The sequence below is a fragment of the Petromyzon marinus genome, chromosome 68 (genome assembly GCF_048934315.1).
Source record: "Petromyzon marinus isolate PM22_M1 ecotype Great Lakes invasive population chromosome 68, UKy_Petmar_22M1.pri1.0, whole genome shotgun sequence".
NCBI lineage: Eukaryota > Metazoa > Chordata > Hyperoartia > Petromyzontiformes > Petromyzontidae > Petromyzon > Petromyzon marinus.
This window is the reverse complement of record NC_133734.1, coordinates 3715160-3733141: the sequence shown is the minus strand read 5'-3', so window position 1 is coordinate 3733141 and position 17982 is coordinate 3715160. Positions and strand designations below refer to the sequence as shown.

The 17982-nt window shown below is 47.4% G+C and overlaps 1 protein-coding gene across 1 annotated transcript; it reads left to right on the top strand.

The window, feature by feature from the left end:
• The first annotated feature begins 1244 nt into the window (after positions 1-1244).
• On the top strand, positions 1245-17311 carry LOC116956951 (tumor necrosis factor receptor superfamily member 23-like). The gene is made up of 6 exons (XM_076054779.1): positions 1245-1480; positions 11557-11638; positions 12526-12654; positions 12793-12897; positions 13220-13324; positions 14205-17311. Exons 1-6 carry the CDS (start codon positions 1430-1432, stop codon positions 14330-14332), a joined length of 600 nt encoding a protein of 199 aa, XP_075910894.1. The 5' UTR covers positions 1245-1429; the 3' UTR covers positions 14333-17311.
• The last annotated feature ends 671 nt before the right edge of the window (positions 17312-17982 follow it).

The window sequence follows — 17982 nt, the reverse complement described above, 5'->3', positions numbered from 1 at the left end:
TTGCTGTGGGTTTCACAGAGGATACAAAAATTTGAAATTTTCTTGCTGTGGTTTTCACAGCTGATGATTGCTTGTGTTGCAGTCGAAACGTGAGAAGTTTATTGTTTTATATTTTTATTTTATTGTTTCCCTTCTACGTGGTGGTGACTTTACCGAAAGAACCAAGAATATGAATCCCTGCAGTCACGAAAGCTTTAAATCAAAATCTATCATGACTTGTGATTAGCCAGGTGGTTGCTTCAGAATTAAGTAATATTAAAAAAAAATTAAACACGCTTTAATGAAATGTACCGTACTAGTAATGGAAGAACTCCACAACTCCAGGAAGTGGCCCCGAAGCTTTCCACAACGTAAGGGATTTGTGGTGATTTACAGACAACGTGAGTTGAGCGTGGACAATTAGAGATATAATATAGTATTGTCATCAGTGTCACATAAGTATACCAAGTTTGCAGTCGATACCACATTGGGAAGTGAGTTAAAATTGAGTTACAAGATTTGAGGATACAAAAACAACAGAGTGAGTTAATAAAAAGCGTGTAAATGAGCTGAACAGTAGCTCAGTAGGGCCTTACACCTCGGAAAATGAAAATGGTTTAATTTCAGTATGAGTTTCTTGAGTATGGGTCTCTGTGAGCCTCTATGTAAATGGTTCTCTGTGCATCTACTGTATATGGGTGTCTGTGGGTCGTGTGGGTCTCTATGTATCTCCATGGGTCTCTGTAGGTCTATGAGTCTCTATGGGTATCAGTGCATTTATGGATATCTATGTATTTTTATGCATCTATGTGTCTCTATGATATATGCATCTTTATGGCTATGTATCTCCATGGATCTCTGTGGGTATCTACATATCTTTTTGTCTATGTATCTCTATGCGCGTTAGATTAGATTATTTGGCTGCTGTTATGTCCACGTGATGATGCCAGGCACAAATATCTACGCAGCAGCCTCAGTGAGGCCTTACACCTGCTAACATACCACTAATCGTGTAGTCGTATTTGTTTACGTCATTTGTTTATCTCTAATATCCTGTTGAACTCCTATCGTGGTGTTGTTGTCGTAACGTTCTGAGCGCCGCGCACTCCACTGGACCATCCGTGATTTTATTTTTGTAAAAAGAGCTTCACAGCTCATCGGATTTATCCTCCAGCCATCGACACGATAAACATTCTGATGATTCTGAAGGGGAAATGAAAAGCTGTTAGGGCCATGACTCAGCCCACCAGATGGCGCTGCGTCACCCCGAATCGCAGTGGTCATGATGGGTGTGGTATTGGGGAGGTCACGTTGCTCAAGGGGAACTACATGAGCCACGTCTACGCAGGTACATTTCCTTTCGCTTGGGCGGTGGTCGACCCATTCACCGCCATCCACCGATGATGAAGTCGAGGTTGATGGCCTCGCAACTCTAAAGGAATTGACGACGATGACCCAAGTGCTGCATTGGATCGTCGCACTTCTACTCGTGGCGTTCGGGGTGAGTCCTCTTGTGAGTGAGTCTCATGTGTGTGAGTCTATGGGTCTCTGTGTGTCTCTATGTGTGAGTATCCAGGTCTTTATGTGTCAGTGTGAGTCTGTGGGTATCTGTGGTGGGTCTGTGAGTCTCTGTGTCAGTCTGTGGGTTCTGTGTGTCTCTGTGTGAGTCTGTGGGTCTTTGGTGTGTCTGTGGGTCTCTGTGTGATGAGTCTATGGATCATCGTTTGCAGCTGGGTTTGGGTGTGAGTCTCTGTGTGCGAGTGCGTCTCTGTGTGTGAGTCTCTGTGTATGAGTCTCTGTGTGAATTTCTGTGGGAGAGTACGTCTCTGTGTGTGAGTGAGTCTGTGCGTGAGTCTCTGTCAGAGTGAGTCTCTGTGTGAGTATCTGTGTGTGTAAGTCTCTGTGTGTGAGCGTGAGTTTCTGTGAGTGTGTCTCTCTGTGTATGAGGGTGAGGATCTGTGTCAGCCTCTGTGTGTTAGAGTAAGTCTCTGTGTTAGTGAATCTAAGTGTGTGTGTATGTGAGTGAGTCTGTGTGTGTGAGTCTCTCTGTGTGTCAGAGTAAGCATCTTTGTGTGTAAGTTTCTGTGTGTCTTGAGTCTCTACAGTGAGGGTAAAAAGTATTTGATCCCCTTTTGATTTTGTACGTTTGCCCACTGACAAAGAAAGTATCAGTCTATAATTTTAATGGTAGGTTTATTTGAACTGAGAGACAGAATAACCAAAAAATCCAGAAAAACGCATGTCAAAAATGTTAGAAATTGATTTGCATTTTAATGAGGGAAATAAGTATTTGACCCCTCTGCAAAACATGACTTAGTACTTGGTGGCAAAACCCTTGTTGGCAATCACAGAGGTCAGAGGTTTTTTGTAGTTGGCCACCAGGTTTGCACACATCTCACGAGGGATTTTGTCCCACTCCTCTTTGCAGATCTCCAAGTCATTAAGGTTTCGAGGCTGACGTTTGACAACTCGAACCTTCAGCTCCCTCCACAGATTTTCTATGGGATTAAGGTCTGGAGACTGGCTAGGCCACTCCAGGACCTTAATGTGCTTGTTCTTGAGCCACTCCTTTGTTGCTTTGGCCGTGTGTGTTGGATCATTGTCATGCTGGAATACCCATCCTCGACCCATTTTCAATGCCCTGGCTGAGGGAAGGAGGTTCTCACCCAAGATTACACGGTACATGGCCCCGTCCATCGTCCCTTTGATGCGGTGAAGTTGTCCTGTCCCCTTAGCAGAAAAACAACCCCCAAATCATAATGTTTCCATCTCCATGTTTGACGGTGGGGATGGTGTTCTTGGGGTCATAGGCAGGATTCCTCCTCCAAACACGGCAAGTTGAGTTGATGCCAAAGAGCTCCATTTTGGTCTCATCTGACCACAACACTTTCACCCAGTTGTCCTCTGAATCATTCAGATGTTCATTGACAAACTTCAGACGGGCATGTATATGTGCTTTCTTGAGCAGGGGAACCTTGTGGGCGCTGCATGATTTCAGTCCTTCACGGCGTAGTGTGTTACCAATTGTTTTCTTGGTGACTATGGTCCCAGCTGCCTTAAGATCATTGACAAGATCCTCCCGTGTCGTTTTGGGCCGATTTCTCACCGTTCTCATGATCATTGCAACTCCACGAGGTGAGATCTTGCATGGAGCCCCAGGCCGAGGGAGATTGACAGTTCTTTTGTGTTTCTTCCATTTGCGAATAATCGTACCAACTGTTGTCACCTTCTCACCAAGCTGCTTGACAATGGTCTTGTAGCCCATTCCAGCCTTGTGTAGGTCTACAATCTTGTCCCTGACATCCTTGGAGAGCTCTTTGGTCTTGGCCATGGTGGAGAGATTGGAATCTGATTGATTGATTGCTTCTGTGGACAGGTGTCTTTTATACATGTAACGAGCTGAGATTAGGAGCACACTCTTAAAGGGAGTGCTCCTAATCTCAGCTCGTTTCCTGTATAAAAGACACCTGGGAGCCAGAGATCTTTCTGATTGAGAGGGGGTCAAATACTTATTTCCCTCATTAAAATGCAAATCAATTTATAACATTTTTGACATGCGTTTTTTTCTGGATTTTTTTGTTGTTATTCTGTCTCTCACTGTTCAAATAAACCTACCATTAATATTATAGACTGATCATTTCTTTGTCAGTGGGCAAACGTACAATATCAGCAGGGGATCAAATACTTGTTTCCCTCACTGTATGCGCAGATACCAAGGATTTCAGTGGTTCAGGCGGCAGGGGATCTGCACAAGGCAAAGTTTGACTTTTCCCATCACTGTTGCACATTTCCCTTGGATTCACCTTTCCACGTTTTTAGCACCGCATCCTTCGCAAGCAGCTAACACAGAGCCTAATATTGCCACGGACTGATAATTAAATTATAATCCGAACTCCGGTTGGTAAGTTAAAGCTGCTGTTCCAGTCCGGGTTGTTTCTTCTTGCTCTTGCTACAGCAGCGTGACGGACTTGCCTCTGGCGCACCGTTTTTTGATGTTGTGGTTCCTCAGCCCATGCTGCTGCATGGCCTGTGCGGTCTCTGGCTTGTCTCCATGCACGCTGATCTGGAGTTTACTCAGCCCGTGCTGCTGCAGAAGTGACTGGGCAGTCTTTGGCTTGTCCCCATGCACGCTGATCTGCAGTTTACTCAGCCCGTGCTGCTGCAGAAGTAACGGGGCAGTCTATGGCTTGTCTCCATGCATTGCTGTTCAGGATTTTCCTCAGCGACCTATAACAGGTCCCTGCAGGGTGGGCTGGTAGGACAAGTCTCTGCGCTGTCTATTGCTGATTTTACACCCAACAGCACGAGATTTCACTTCGTTAAAGTATTGAAAGGGGACGGACGGACGGACGCATTAATCTATTGCAGGCTGGTACACTCAGTTTACAACTTCGTTCCTACCAGTATAATTACTTTGATAGGTTAGTGTGGTGTATGTACGTCGCATCTCTTTCGCACCGTACGTAGCCAAGCCGGGCAAATCGGAGGTGCCCTTGAAAATGCCTTATCTTTGGGGAGGTGGTGGGCAAAAGTCAGCGAGCCTTAAAAGCGTTATCTGTGCGGGTTTATATGGAGCACACAAAGATCCCCCGTATAGCCTTTAACAGATGGTTGAGGCAAGTGCTGTTAGCGAGTAGCAGCGCCAGAATGGCACACGAGGGGGTGGGTGGCCAGCACCACGCCCAGCCGCCTTTGTCTCCCCAGTGGCGATGTTTACCATGCAGGTCACAGGACAGACCCTGCAGGTGCCCATGGGTTGACTGCTGCTGTGCCAGGCTAGATGTAGGAGGTCACGTGACATACCCAGCAGGTGCCATGGATTGACTGCTGCTGTGACAGGCTATGTGCAGGAGGAGGTCACGTGACAGACCCAGCAGGTGCCCATGGGTTGACTGCTGCTGTGCCAGGCTAGGTGCAGGAGGAGGTCACGAGACAGACCCAGCAGGTGCCATGGGTTGACCGACTGAGATGACCGGCAGACGGCAACTGCCCCCAACAAAGACAAAGATCCCCCGTGTAGCCTGAACAGACGGTTGGGGCAAGTGCCGTGAGTGGTGAGTAAACAGCAGCGTCTATGAAGGCTACCAGCACTGTGGCACACACAGAGGGGGTGGGTGGCCAGCACCACGCCCGGCCGCCTTTGTCTCCCCCAGTGCTAGCGATGTTTACTCCACGCCATGGCACCAGGTACAGATTTGAGGCCGAGTCGACCTAAGGGGAGGCCCCAGGTACCGGTTCAGATAATCGCGATCGCCGATGTTGGTGGCCGTGAGCGGGAATCGAACTTCGGGCCTCTGCCGGGTTCGTAGCGCAGCGTAGCGCTAACCGACGCACCACCGCTCCCCACACAGATACACACCACACACGTACACACGTACGTACGTGCACACCACGCACGCACACAACAACAACCGCCATTCGCCACTAAGTGGCGGTGACGTCACCACGGCGCTTGTGCCAGGCCATGTGCACCTTGAGGCCACGTGAAGTGTCGAACGCCCGCTGGCAGGAGGTCACGGGGCAGACCCAGGTGCCACGGGTCGACTGACTGAGATGACTGGCTGCTGCACCACCTGTGCCCCCTACTGTGCCAACTTGCTGTGTTTTAGCCACCCGACGCTCCCCTCGTTGTTGTGAGCGTCGCTCCTCCACCCTCAATTGTTGTTGGAGGGCGATTGCCTCCAACTGCCCAGTAGTAGCATCCTTCACGAGCCTCCTCCATAGAGGCCGATCTTGACACCGCTGGTACCGGTCATCGGCAAGTCCACTCAGCTCCACGTCCTCCTGTACCACATCACTCCATCTCTTCTCTAGCCCGTGCCGCGCCCGTTTAGCCCCCTCGATCCGGCCGAACAAAAGCTGTTTAGGCATGCGGTGGCTGGGCATGCGGGCTACATGACCCATCCAACGCGGCCTTGCCTGCCGGAGGAGCTCACCGATGGGACCTTGCCCAGATCTTTCGAGGTTTTGTGAGCTCCTCACACAATCCAGCCTGGTTAAACCCAGGATGGATCGTAGGCAGGCCAGCCTAAATGTTTCTAACCGGCGAAGATGTTCCATTAGTGGGGTCCACGTTTCGCAAGCGTAAAACGTCAATGAGAGATGAGCAAGTCGATGCAGTCATGCCGGCCTCGCAGCACCGCAGCACCAAGCTCCGCACCCTCCCGCCTTAGCACGGCCATCCCTTGGATCGCTAACACGGCTGCTTTTGTCACACATGGACATGCAACCACCGGCATGACTTCACCGACTTGCTCATCTCTCATTGACTTTAGCATGATATTCTCATTAACTTCGCTCATTGACTTTGACATGCTTTTCTCTTTAACTTTAACATGCGATTCTTTATTACACATAGACTGACATTAACTTGCAATTTTTTTTCATTAACTTTTACATGCTTCTTCTTTGGTTCTTTCGGTAAAGTCACCACGTAGAATGAGAATAAAATAATAAATTGATAAAATAAAATAACACAATAATATTCTCACGACGTTTCGGCCACAACACAAGCGGTCGTGTTGTGGCCGAAACGTCGTGAGAATATTATTGTGTTATTTTATTTTATCAATTTATTATTTTATTCTCATTCTACGTGACTTTACCGAAAGAACCAAAGAAGATGAATCCTTGCAGTCACGAAAGCTTTAAATCGAAATTTTACATGCTTCTCTCATTAAAATACATATGCTCTCTTTCTCTCCCCCGAGCCGTTCTTATGCTGGGCTCTTATGCGCTACGGAAGCTCATTAACGTCGCACTATAATCCAACATGCTAATCTGGGCTCATTTCCTTTAACATGCCACGCTATTTATTACCTTTACACTATAATACCCCATTAACACTACTTCGGCTGCCTTTGTTCTCAAAACTTATGTAAACTCTTGCTGGTGATAGCTTCTCTTCACAAGGCAGCGGACATCGTGATGCTCGCAGCAGACATCGCAGCTGTCGCGATTTTCACCTGAAGACGAGCGCTTGTGTTGCGTTCGAAACGTCGTGATTGATTTTATTTCTACCTACGTGACTTTACCGAAAGAACTAAAGAGTATGGATTCCTGCAGTCACGAAAGCTTCAATTCAAGAATGCCAATGCAGCAAAGGGCCGCCAAGAAATCACCGCACCCCGCTCCACACACCACACTGCTGGCGGTGGAGGTTGATTGACAAGAAAACACAAGTCAAGTCATGACCCAGAGTGGTTGATGACATCTTTCCAATGATTGCTGAATCTATAACCGTAATCTCGGTTGAAATTGTGTCTGTATATATGGTTGGCTTCGTGAATGAATCTTTGTTGATAGCCAGTAGGCTTGCAAAGTACCATCGTCTTAGAGAAATCAATTTCGTGTGAGCCAGCCGCATTAAAATAATGATCAGCCACGGCAGAAGTATATTGGTCCTACTGTTTCAGATCTGCCTTATGTTCACGAACACGGTCCGGGACATGTCCCTTAGTTTCCCCAATGTAACTGCTGCCACAGATACAGCTTAGTTTGTAGACGCCGGGATATTGCATGTCAGGAATCCTGTCCTTCACAGATGGGATCAGATCACGAATTTTATGGACTGTGTTCAGTTGGACCTGGATCTTGTTTGTTCATGGTTTTGGAAATATTTTTGGTAACCCCTGCTATGTATGGCAGGGTGATGGTTTTGATTGGATCCTCAGATGGCTCCTTCCTCACGGTTGGGGTGATGGCTTTGTGGATTGTGTAGTCAGAATATCCATTCGATTTGAGAGCTCGTTGTACGTGTTTGAGTTCACTGGTTATTTTGTTCATGGTCGGAGATACATTGCGCTCTATGGTGTAGGGTATTGATGAGGCAATTCTCCTGGGATGGTGGTAGGAATAGGTTTTAGGTAGGCATCAGTATGGGTTATTTTCCTGTAGAGAGAATGGCTCATAGCTCAGAGAGTTAAGAATATTTATACACTCACCCACTCAACTCACCCACACACTCATTCACTCAGCCACCCACTCACTCAGCCACCCCTCACACTCACCCGCACACTCACACACTCATTCACTCAGCCACCCACTCACTCAGCCACCTCTCACACTCACCCAGCCGTACACTCACTGAGCCGCACACCTCCGATTAGCACTTTTGGCTATGTACGGTGCCAAAGAAGTTCAACATACATAATCTACTATACACTACTATGCACTATACACTACAATGCACTATACACTACTATGCACCACACCGTAGCTACTGACGCTCACTCACCGTGTGCGAACGTCTCCTGTCCACTCCTCCTCCCGCTCCCTGTGGAGTGGAGTTCCGAGGCTCGTGATGAGTCACTCCCCTGCTGAGGAAGGGGGGGAACGAACGCAGTGATGGAATCTTCAGGATCAGCGTGTAGACTGCGAGGTGGATGAATCCAAAGAGCTATAAAGCTCTTTGTTCAAAGATGGGCCGGTAGGGCTCACGGGGTGAGAACGTTATGTACGTGGCTAGTCAGATATGTGTGGGTCAGTGGGTGGGTAGATGAATAAGTGGGTGGGTGAGTGCGTGGGTGGGTGGGTGAGTGAATGAGTGGGTGGGTGAATGAGTGGGTGGGTGAATGAGTGAGTGAATGGGTGAGTGGGTGTACGTTGAACCGTGCGTAGCCAACTGTGCTAAATCAGAGGTATGAGGGGGAAGGACAACAAACTACAACCACAACAACAAGCGTCAGTTCTAAAAAAAACGAGTTTCAATCGGTATTGAAAAGTGCACAGTACACTTCATGCATTGGCGGCCGGGCGGGCGTGGTGCTGGCCACTTACCCCCTTTGTGTGTGCCACAAGTGGCGGCCTTAATAGGCACGGCTATTCACTAACAGCACTTTCCCCTGCAGTCTGTTGGAGTCTTTACATGGGAGATCTTTGTATTTTTTCTATGGGTGCATCTGTATGTGTGTGTGTATCTCTGTATCTCTAGATCTGTGTGTATCTGTATGTATGTCTGAGACCAGGAAAGGCAGCGGGCAGGATGATCTCCCAAGCAAAATGCTGAAGGAGGGCGGCGTTTGTGCACAGACTGCCCTATATGACATCATAACAACAGTCTGGACCACTGGACGGTTCCTCAGGATTGGAAGGATGCCCTGGTGGTCCCCCTTTTTAAGAAGGGGGACCGCACAGACTGTACCAACTACAGGGGTATCTCACTCCTCAGTGTGCCGGGAAAGGTCCTGGCAAGGATTATTCAACATCGCCTTGCCAGGCACGCTGAGGAGAGGCTTGCGGAGCCACAATGCGGTTTCAGGAAAGGGCGGTCCTGCACAGATGCCATATTTTCTGTCCGTCTGCTACAGCAGAGGTGTAAGGAATTCCAACAAGACCTACATCTCTGCTTTATTGACCTGGTCAAGGCCTATGATACCATCAGTAGGCCTGGGCTCTGGGTTGTTCTTCGTGCTTTTGGAGTACCTGACCCTCTGCTCACGATCATTAAGGACCTTCATGATGGTGAGTGGGCCCGGGTAAAACTACGTGGCCGGGAGTCAGAGCCATTCCCTGTACACCTTGGGGTGCGACAGGGATGTCCTCTGGCTCCCACATTATTTAACATCTATTTTGACCACGTAGTTCGTGAAGCCTTCAATAGCTGTACCGGGGGAATCTCCATATGGTACAGATATAATGGGAGGCTGATCGATGCCTGGGTGCGATCAAGGGATGGCTCCCTATTGCTCAACCACGTTATGTATGCTGATGATTTGGTAATAGCTGCACATTCGGAGGAGTTGGAGACGCTGCTGCTGAGACTGGAGCGTGCCACCAAGAGGTGGGGCCTTACCATCAGCCCCACCAAAACTAAGCACCTGCCTGGGTATTTTGTACCATCGGACACTCCATCCCCACAACTCCCAATTGGTGATGGGGCAGTTGTGGAGAGAGTGGAGAGTTTCCCATACCTGGGCAGTGCGCTTATGACTGGCTCCAGTTTAACAGCAGAGGTTTCACTCCGAATCAGTCGAGCGGCAATACCTTTTCATCGGTTGCGTAACGCTGTGTGGAAGCTACCTGGTCTGTCGCTCCGCACTAAGCTTCAGGTCTTCTCGGCCACGGTCATTCCCTCCCTTCTCTACGCTTGCGAAACGTGGACCCCCTTAATGGGACATCTTCGCCGGTTAGAAACATTTAGGCTGGCCTGCCTACGATCCATCCTGGGTTTAACCAGACTGGATTGTGTGAGGAGCTCACAAATCCTTGAAAGATCTGGGCAAGGTCCCATCGGTGAGCTCCTCCGGCGGGGAAGGCTGCGATGGCTGGGTCATGTAGCCCGCATGCCCAGCCACCGCATGTTGAAACAGCTTTTGTTCGGCCAGATCGAGGGGGCTAAGCGGGCGTGGCACGGGCTAGAGAAGAGATGGAGTGATGTGGTACAGGAGGACGTGGAGCTGAGTGGACTTGCCGATGACTGGTACCAGCGGTGTCAAGATCGGCCTCTGTGGAGGAGGCTCGTGAAGGACGCTACTGGGCAGTTGGAGGTAGTCGCCCTCCAACAACAATGGAGGTCGGAGGAACGACGCTCAGAACAACGAGCGGAGCGCCGGGTGGCTAAAGCACAGCAGGTTGGCACAGTAGGGGGCACAGGTGGTGCATCAGCCAGTCATGTCAGTCAGTCGACCCGTGGCACCTGGGTCTGCCCCGTGACCTCCTGCCAGCGGGCGTTCGACACTTCACGTGGCCTCAGGGTGCACATAGCCTGGCACAAGCGTCGTGGTGACGTCACCATCACTTAGTGGCGAATGGCGGTTGTTGTTGTATTTATGTATATATCTCTGTATGTGTACATGTATTTGGGTATGTATCTCCGTGTGTATCTCTCTGTATCTGTGCATCTCTGTATGTACCTCGCTGTATCCGTGTGTATCTCCGTGTGTATCTGTGTATTTGTATGTATCTCTGTGTATGTCTTTGTATGGGCGGTGGCCATTCCACCCCTGATGCTGCTGTAACTCGCTACTCAGTAACAGCTTGTTAAGAGGCTTGCATGAGGTAGGGGATGTTTGTCCCTTGTAAACACAGCGTGAAGGGGAATCCTGGTGGGGGAAGTCACGAGTTTGGTTTCACTACCATCGGCCTACGACACAGTCTGCTATATGTGCGGCAAAGGCAGCTTACCCCGGTGCCTCATAAATAGATTGCCACAAGGTTCAGTACCTCGCTCCAACGCTCTGTGGTCATCCAGAACAGACACCATATACCACGACGCAATGCCCCAATCCAAAAATACGGAGACATCCCGGCAATGATACCACTTACTCCGCTGCTCCCGACGCGGTTGTCTGGCTTGACCACCTGAATGTGAATTTGTAGTTGTTGCTCTGCATCTACAACAGACCTACAACAGAAAAAAATCTTACTCGTGTGCAGAGACAATGCCAGAAAGAGGGAGACCACTCACCGTGTGGGTGGAGCTAGTTGAGTGGGTGAAACCAACGTCGGTGCCGACACCGTGGACTACCAGTGACTGCTTATTTGTGTTGTGGAGGAAAATTTACTGCGGTGTTGTTCTTTGACTGACAAAGATGAATTTCACCTACATTTCATGAATCTTGTTGTGTGTGTACACAGTTGTGTTCAGGCACGAAGGCTGATTGTCCCCAAGGACAATACAGAGCGAGTTCCGGTTTGTGCTGTCTACTCTGTGATGCCGGTGAGTTTCTTATTCTATTGGGGCCTCGTGGTGGCTAGGAGATGTTAGCTATCTCGCCTGGTATACAGAAGGGTGTGGGTTTGATCGCGACCCTGACGCCTGCTGTATATTACGAGTTGCCATGTCTCTCTCCCCGTGGTCGCATGGATTTTTCTCCGGGTCCTTCGGTTTTTCCCCTCCACATTTTGAATCGACGTCACGCGTTTCTAGTATTTGGCTGCTTTATACATTTCTACATAAGCCACTTCGTTAGGCCATCATGTGGCCAGGTTATCAATTATCTGGCAGCTTCGGGGGGGGCACCGGATTTTCAAAAACGCCAGATGACACCATTCTTTAGAATAGACTAGTTTTGCACATTTTTGCATAACATTGCTTTCAGGTGTTTTGTATGTTTTCTTCGTGTATTAAACTTTTTTACTATATGAAATTGCATAAACATTCTACTGTAAAAAGTTACTGTATTTACTGTACCATACTTACAACGAGGACTGCAAGAGGTGATGTATGTAGTACTACGCTCTTGGTTCAACAACTTGCGTTTGACGGTCGACGGACTGATGCGAATGCCGAATTACACAGTTTGCCAGATCACACTGTATATTGTTTTTTTTTTACTGGCGTTATTAGTCATGAAAAATCTATATACATGCAGCTTTTGGACCGTTTTTGCCAGATCGAACCAGGACCACTGGATGTTGGAAGCTGGATATTTGTGTGCTGGATAATCGATGATCAACTGTGTATAGCTGAGTGGTGCTTACATTGTACAATTTTAAAGAGTTTAGGAGTTTAGTTTATCCAACTTTCAGGAATCTCAATGCGCTCATCCCCTTCTACCTTTACCCTTGAATCTCACTTTACGCTACCCCCCCTCAATCTCCTAGGAACCTTCAAGTTTGAAGATTGCTCAACAGATGGTGGGTACGCCCTCTGCCTGTCCTGCAGCGATGGCAAGTACACGGATGGGGACAACCAAGAACCCCGGTGCTTAACCTGCACAGCCTGCGGCCAACGTGAGTTCCAGTACCGAGAGGTGAAAGTTATTTTGCCCCACTCAATCATGAAATTCTGACTGCAGAGTATCTGATGTAACTCAACCACCTCCTTCACACTTGTGTCCCCGAACTAATGCCCGTTTTTGTTCCTGGCAGATGAGGTCATCGAGCAAGATTGCAAAGCGACCCAAAATAGGAAGTGCATCCGCAATGCTGGATTTTACCGACCGGAAAATGGCAACACCTGCCAGGAGAAATCAGGTGAGAACCCAGAATCATTTACCAATTAAAATTGTGATTGTGTTTTTCATGCTGAGTTATTCACAGTACTGTACATGGATGAGTACAGTGTTGTACACTACCTTAAGTTATCATTTTTGAAATTTTCCCTAAAAGTTAGAATTTAACATCAGAAAATGTGAATCATATTTTACATTTAAAAATATACTTCCCGTGTCATGTTTGGGTTGACGTGTTACGAACTGGGAATTAATCCCTCGTTTTTCCCTACAATGCCTCTTGAGTTTGGCTTCATGCTGCCGATGCTCACACTAAGAATTATTGCATTTTGTCTTTTTCATAGACGTTGTTTTTGTCATTGTTGCTGTTACGGCTGGAGTTCTAGCTTCTATAATTTTAGTTGGAGTTGCATCTCTCGCTTATCGGTGGAAACGCCGACAAAGTGAAGGTAAGAGGCTCAACTTGTAAAGCTGTTTCACTGTGCACAGTTGTCATAGCTGGATTTGGGGAGTAATAATATTTTACATTTAAATGTTAAACATTATAGGCACAAGTGTAGAGTTGACAAAATGGCTGATAAATTTCAGTTATGGCCATCCTAGTATGCTTGTACAGGCAGTCCCCAGATTACGGAAGGGTTAGGTGACCCGGATTTTTCGCATGCCGGAAACTGAACAATTTCTCCCCAAAATCAAGATAAAATCCCACAGCCGGTGATAGTTGTACCTCCCCTACTACCCGATTACTAATTCGTTTTCTCTCAGTACTGTATTGCACTGTCATCCGTTTTCTATTGCTACCTGTATCGGATCGCTGTACGTACGCTCTGCACTTCCTTTGATTCTTTAATTTCATTGAATATCTACCCTATCACTACCCATTATTAAACTAATGGAACTTATACTGTATCCAATTGTTTATGAATACCACGAAACATTTCAATTAGTAGGAAAGAGCAGTTGTACGGCTGCCTCCGTGTAGCATCATCACACAAGGCATTGGAATGCTGCTGGATGCTTGTAGATGCCACCCTACATGTGCCTCAGTCTTTGTTCAACTTGTGTTACGCATCTCGTGTGTTATCGCGGACTGTGCTTTACCCCCATATTATTTATTATAACGCGATTTTTCCATAACGCGGTGATCTTCAGGAACGCGGCAACTACAACCACGTTCTAGGAGAACCGACTTTACGTACAGATCTATTTTGCAAAAAGGAGTAGTTTTGTTACAATAGGCCCCAACCTGGCTTAAATAAAATGCGCGTGTATGTGAAGATGACCGTGACGAACGTCATCACTCTCCCTTCATTCTACTCCTCTCTCCAGCTGAAGCCAGTGGAGAACAAGGGCCAGAAGAAGCAGTGTCTGAGTCAGAAGTGTCCATGACAACGGAGCAGTGTAACAACCACAACGAGATAACTTATAAACAATTAGAGCAGGGAGAAGACCAATAACAACACAAACAAAAAGAGCAAACTGTCATTGTCCACAAAAAAAAAAACACCTGGTTGCTTTGCAACATTTCTGTTTGCTGAAAACAAGAAACAATGGGAAATATCTGCCCACGTGACAACTTAGAATTTATTTGCCATGATCCATGTGTAGTGACTTGTAGCGTCACTACTGTGTACACACGCACACGTGTGACGTCACTATGCGGGGGAGCATCACTACACACACACATGAGGTCATCCCGGCTGGAGGCGGGAATGACGTCAGGGCCGGTTCTGGACTCGGGAGGCCACGGGGGTGGTGTGAGGCCGTGGCACTCTCTGTGACCCCGGCTGGACACGTGACCGGATCGCAGTGGGGACCGGGGGGCACCTTGGGGGGGCACGTGGATAGCTGGGGGGCGTCGAGAGGGTTTTCGAAGGGAGGCGTGACCGGGGTGGGGCCCGGGCACGCCAGGGCCCATATAAGCAGCCTCCTCACGAGGTTCGAGGCTGCTCGTATGAAGAATGAAGATGCATCGTGAAGATGCCAAGAAGAGTCAAGCCTCCAGTCAGCGGACCCGCCAGTAGCCCACCCGGCTGGGTCATGCTAGAGTATCTGAGAGTCAGTGCTAGAGAAGTGTGTGTGTTAGCTAGAGTAGGACGGTGGTCACTACCCTATGCGTAATGTAAGAGTTAACTGTTTTGTTCAGTAATAAATAGTGTTGCCTCCCAAGAAGTTGTGCGCCTAAATTCGAACCCATTACACATGTACGTGTGTATGTTGAACTTCTTACGAACACGAAAAGCAGTTATCAAGGTCTACCGGAAACAAACATTCAATATGACAACTCCAAACCTCCGAAGTTGTATAAATCGGTGCCGTGCGGCTTGTGTGCAGTCTGCAGTTGCCGTGTTGCCTCACTGCCACATGAGGAGATGTTAACTGCCTTGCCTGGAATACAGGAGGCCCGCGTTCGATCGCGATCCTGACGATGAAATCTGTTGCTGTATATTTAGTGAGAGGTTAATAAAAAAAAATCTTCGACGTGACTTTACCGAAAGAGCTAAGAATATTAAAAAAATCTTATTCATGAGATTAAAGTTTATTAACTGTATTATTCGCGCTATTACCAATTGCCCACATCGAAGCGCTCATATACAAATTGCTTGTACGGGAGAAATTACGCCTAGTTGGAACGCTACCCCCCACGTGCACAATGGATGCCACGGTGGCTAGGGAGATGTTAATTCCATCACCTGGTATCCAGGAGGTCGTGGGTTCGATCCCGTGACCCTGAAACCTGCTGTATATTTGGAGTTTGCGTGTCTCTCTCCCCATGGTAGTCGCGTGGATTTTTCTCCGGATCCTCTGGGTTTTCCCTTCACATTTATAAACATGCGTTTCTAAGACTATTTGGCGACTGTAAATTTCCACGTGATGATAAGCCACTTCGTTGAGCTGCTAGCGTTCGTCATGGCAGATCGCTTCTGAAAAAGCTCGGCGGTGCCTTACTTGGTAAAATAAATAGTTTATAGTTTAGTTTATAGCAACCTCCCCCCCCCCCCAATTAGCGCCGATTTTAATTAGCGCTCCCATCTCATGGGAACGACGAATGAATGCGTCGAGTAGCAGCGCTTAGCGAGGTCTACTGAAGCCGCACACTAAATAAATAATGTCGTTGGGAACGTGCTTATTACCACACTCACAACGGTATAGTGACACCCTGTTAGTGCCGATCTCGGCTCGCGCTCACTTCTCCTGTAACGAACAAACATCTTTGCGAGTAGCGGTGCTAAGCGAGGTCTGCCTGTAATTCGACATTTTTTTTAATCCCAAAAAAACCCTCATCCATAATATTTACATCTTAATTTATGTCAAAATCTGTGTGCGCTGGTTCATTCACAAATCGGACAAACCGCACACGCGCGGATAATCGAGAGCCTAACTGTGTTTTGTTTGAGAGCGATAACCTGATCGTGATGGATAAAACACGAACGCTTCACGTGATGTGTTAATGTTGCATGCTTTAAATGTCGCGAGATGCTCTCTAGAAGATGGTGATTGTTTGCGTGCAACATTTTAATCTTTTTTTTATCGCATCCTGTGTCATATTAAGCAAGGCAAATGTTTTCCTGATAAGCTTTAACGAAGAGTATCACGTATTTTACATATGGGACGTTTGTTTTACCAGTATCAAAGTATGAAAAATAAGAACAGGTGTGGTTTTTACCTTTGTCGGGCAATAATAAAATACCAAAGACACACCTATTGCAAGGCATCAAAGTCTGTGTGAACCACACATCATGATTGTGGCAGAACATGCACACAAGGATGCTCTTATACAAATAATAATAACTAGCCTTTTGCCCGTCCGAGGACGGGTGTATTTCAGTAAATCTGATACTTGCAAGCAACACCACGATGTGATATTAATTGCATCAATTCGTGTGCAATTTGTAAGGCTGTGGTGACACAGACTTATTTAATTTAAAGGTTATAATCCCTTGTTCATCATGACATCCTTTTTACTTCTATGTCTCAACAGCGTTACGGAGATCGCATGACGCGAGGGTTCTGCCTTTGTAGTGAGGGTTGTAAGTTCAAGCGGAGGAGAGGGGAGGAGGCGCCTTGCCCCACCCCCCCATGTGGAGTGACGTCATCCGCTCATGATTATTAATGAGGGGGGGGGGTCCATGTGGAGGACATCGCCTGTTCATGATTATTAATGAGGGGGGCTGGCCGACGTGGAGTGAAGTCATGCGTGGGACACACAGACATTCTTGGCTCATTATAGTAGTAAATAATGCATGCATTGTCTTTGAAACGAATTGGCCTAAACCAGACGGCGTTGTCTCTGCACCACCTGTGTTAGTAGACGAGAGGACATCGCCAAAAAGGCGAACAGCACAAAGGCAGAGCATGGACAGCTCGCGTTGAGAAAGTTACATCTATAACTGTTTTATTGCCGGAAGGGAATAAAAACCTATTCTTATTCATCACATATGTATTCCAAAATCCTCGCGAATGTTACATCAGCCTGTAGCCTGCAGGTGCCAGAGGTAACAACTTCAGTTTCTTGCATTGAGCTGTGATAAATGGGTGCCGCGGTGGTTACGAGATATTATCTCCCTCGCCGTCCGGTTCACGATGACGTTGCATAGGTCCAAGATGTCGCACTGCCACCAGCCATCAAACCGGACACCTCGTTCATATTCCGTTTCGTGGAGAAAGTGTCCCCCAACATCTTCCGTGGAGTGTCCGGATATCGATTCGAGGAGGGCTAGATCTGGCAATGCCAATTGTGCACAACTACTCGCTCAGATGAGGGGACAGTCGATGCGCAGGCGATGTAAATCAAGCATACCTCTCAACCCATGCGGTTTACCCGTATTCTTGTACAGGGAAATTGAGTTTTCGGGTCCATACAAAAAAATGTCTATTACAAGCTTTCTATTAACTCTGTTGTTGTCGTATCCTCAAATCTTGTAACTCTATTTTAACCAACTTCCCAATGTGGTATCGACTGCAAACTTGGTATACTTATGACTTACTGATGACTACTATTAGCTATCTTAAAAAATAAAAAAAACATTTAAAAAATGTATTTATATGTTATGTTTCGCCTTGGGTCTAATTGTCCACGGTCAACTGACGTCTGTAAATCACCACG

What these genes read in the sequence shown, in the direction of transcription:
- LOC116956951 (XM_076054779.1), top strand. Translation starts at nt 1,430, where the DNA reads ATGACCCAAGTGCTGCATTGGATCGTCGCACTTCTACTCGTGGCGTTC. An exon ending in CTGCACAGCCTGCGGCCAAC is followed by an intron (nt 12,655 to 12,792) that starts GTGAGTTCCAGT and finishes TGTTCCTGGCAG; the next exon opens with ATGAGGTCATCGAGCAAGAT. An exon ending in CACCTGCCAGGAGAAATCAG is followed by an intron (nt 12,898 to 13,219) that starts GTGAGAACCCAG and finishes TCTTTTTCATAG; the next exon opens with ACGTTGTTTTTGTCATTGTT.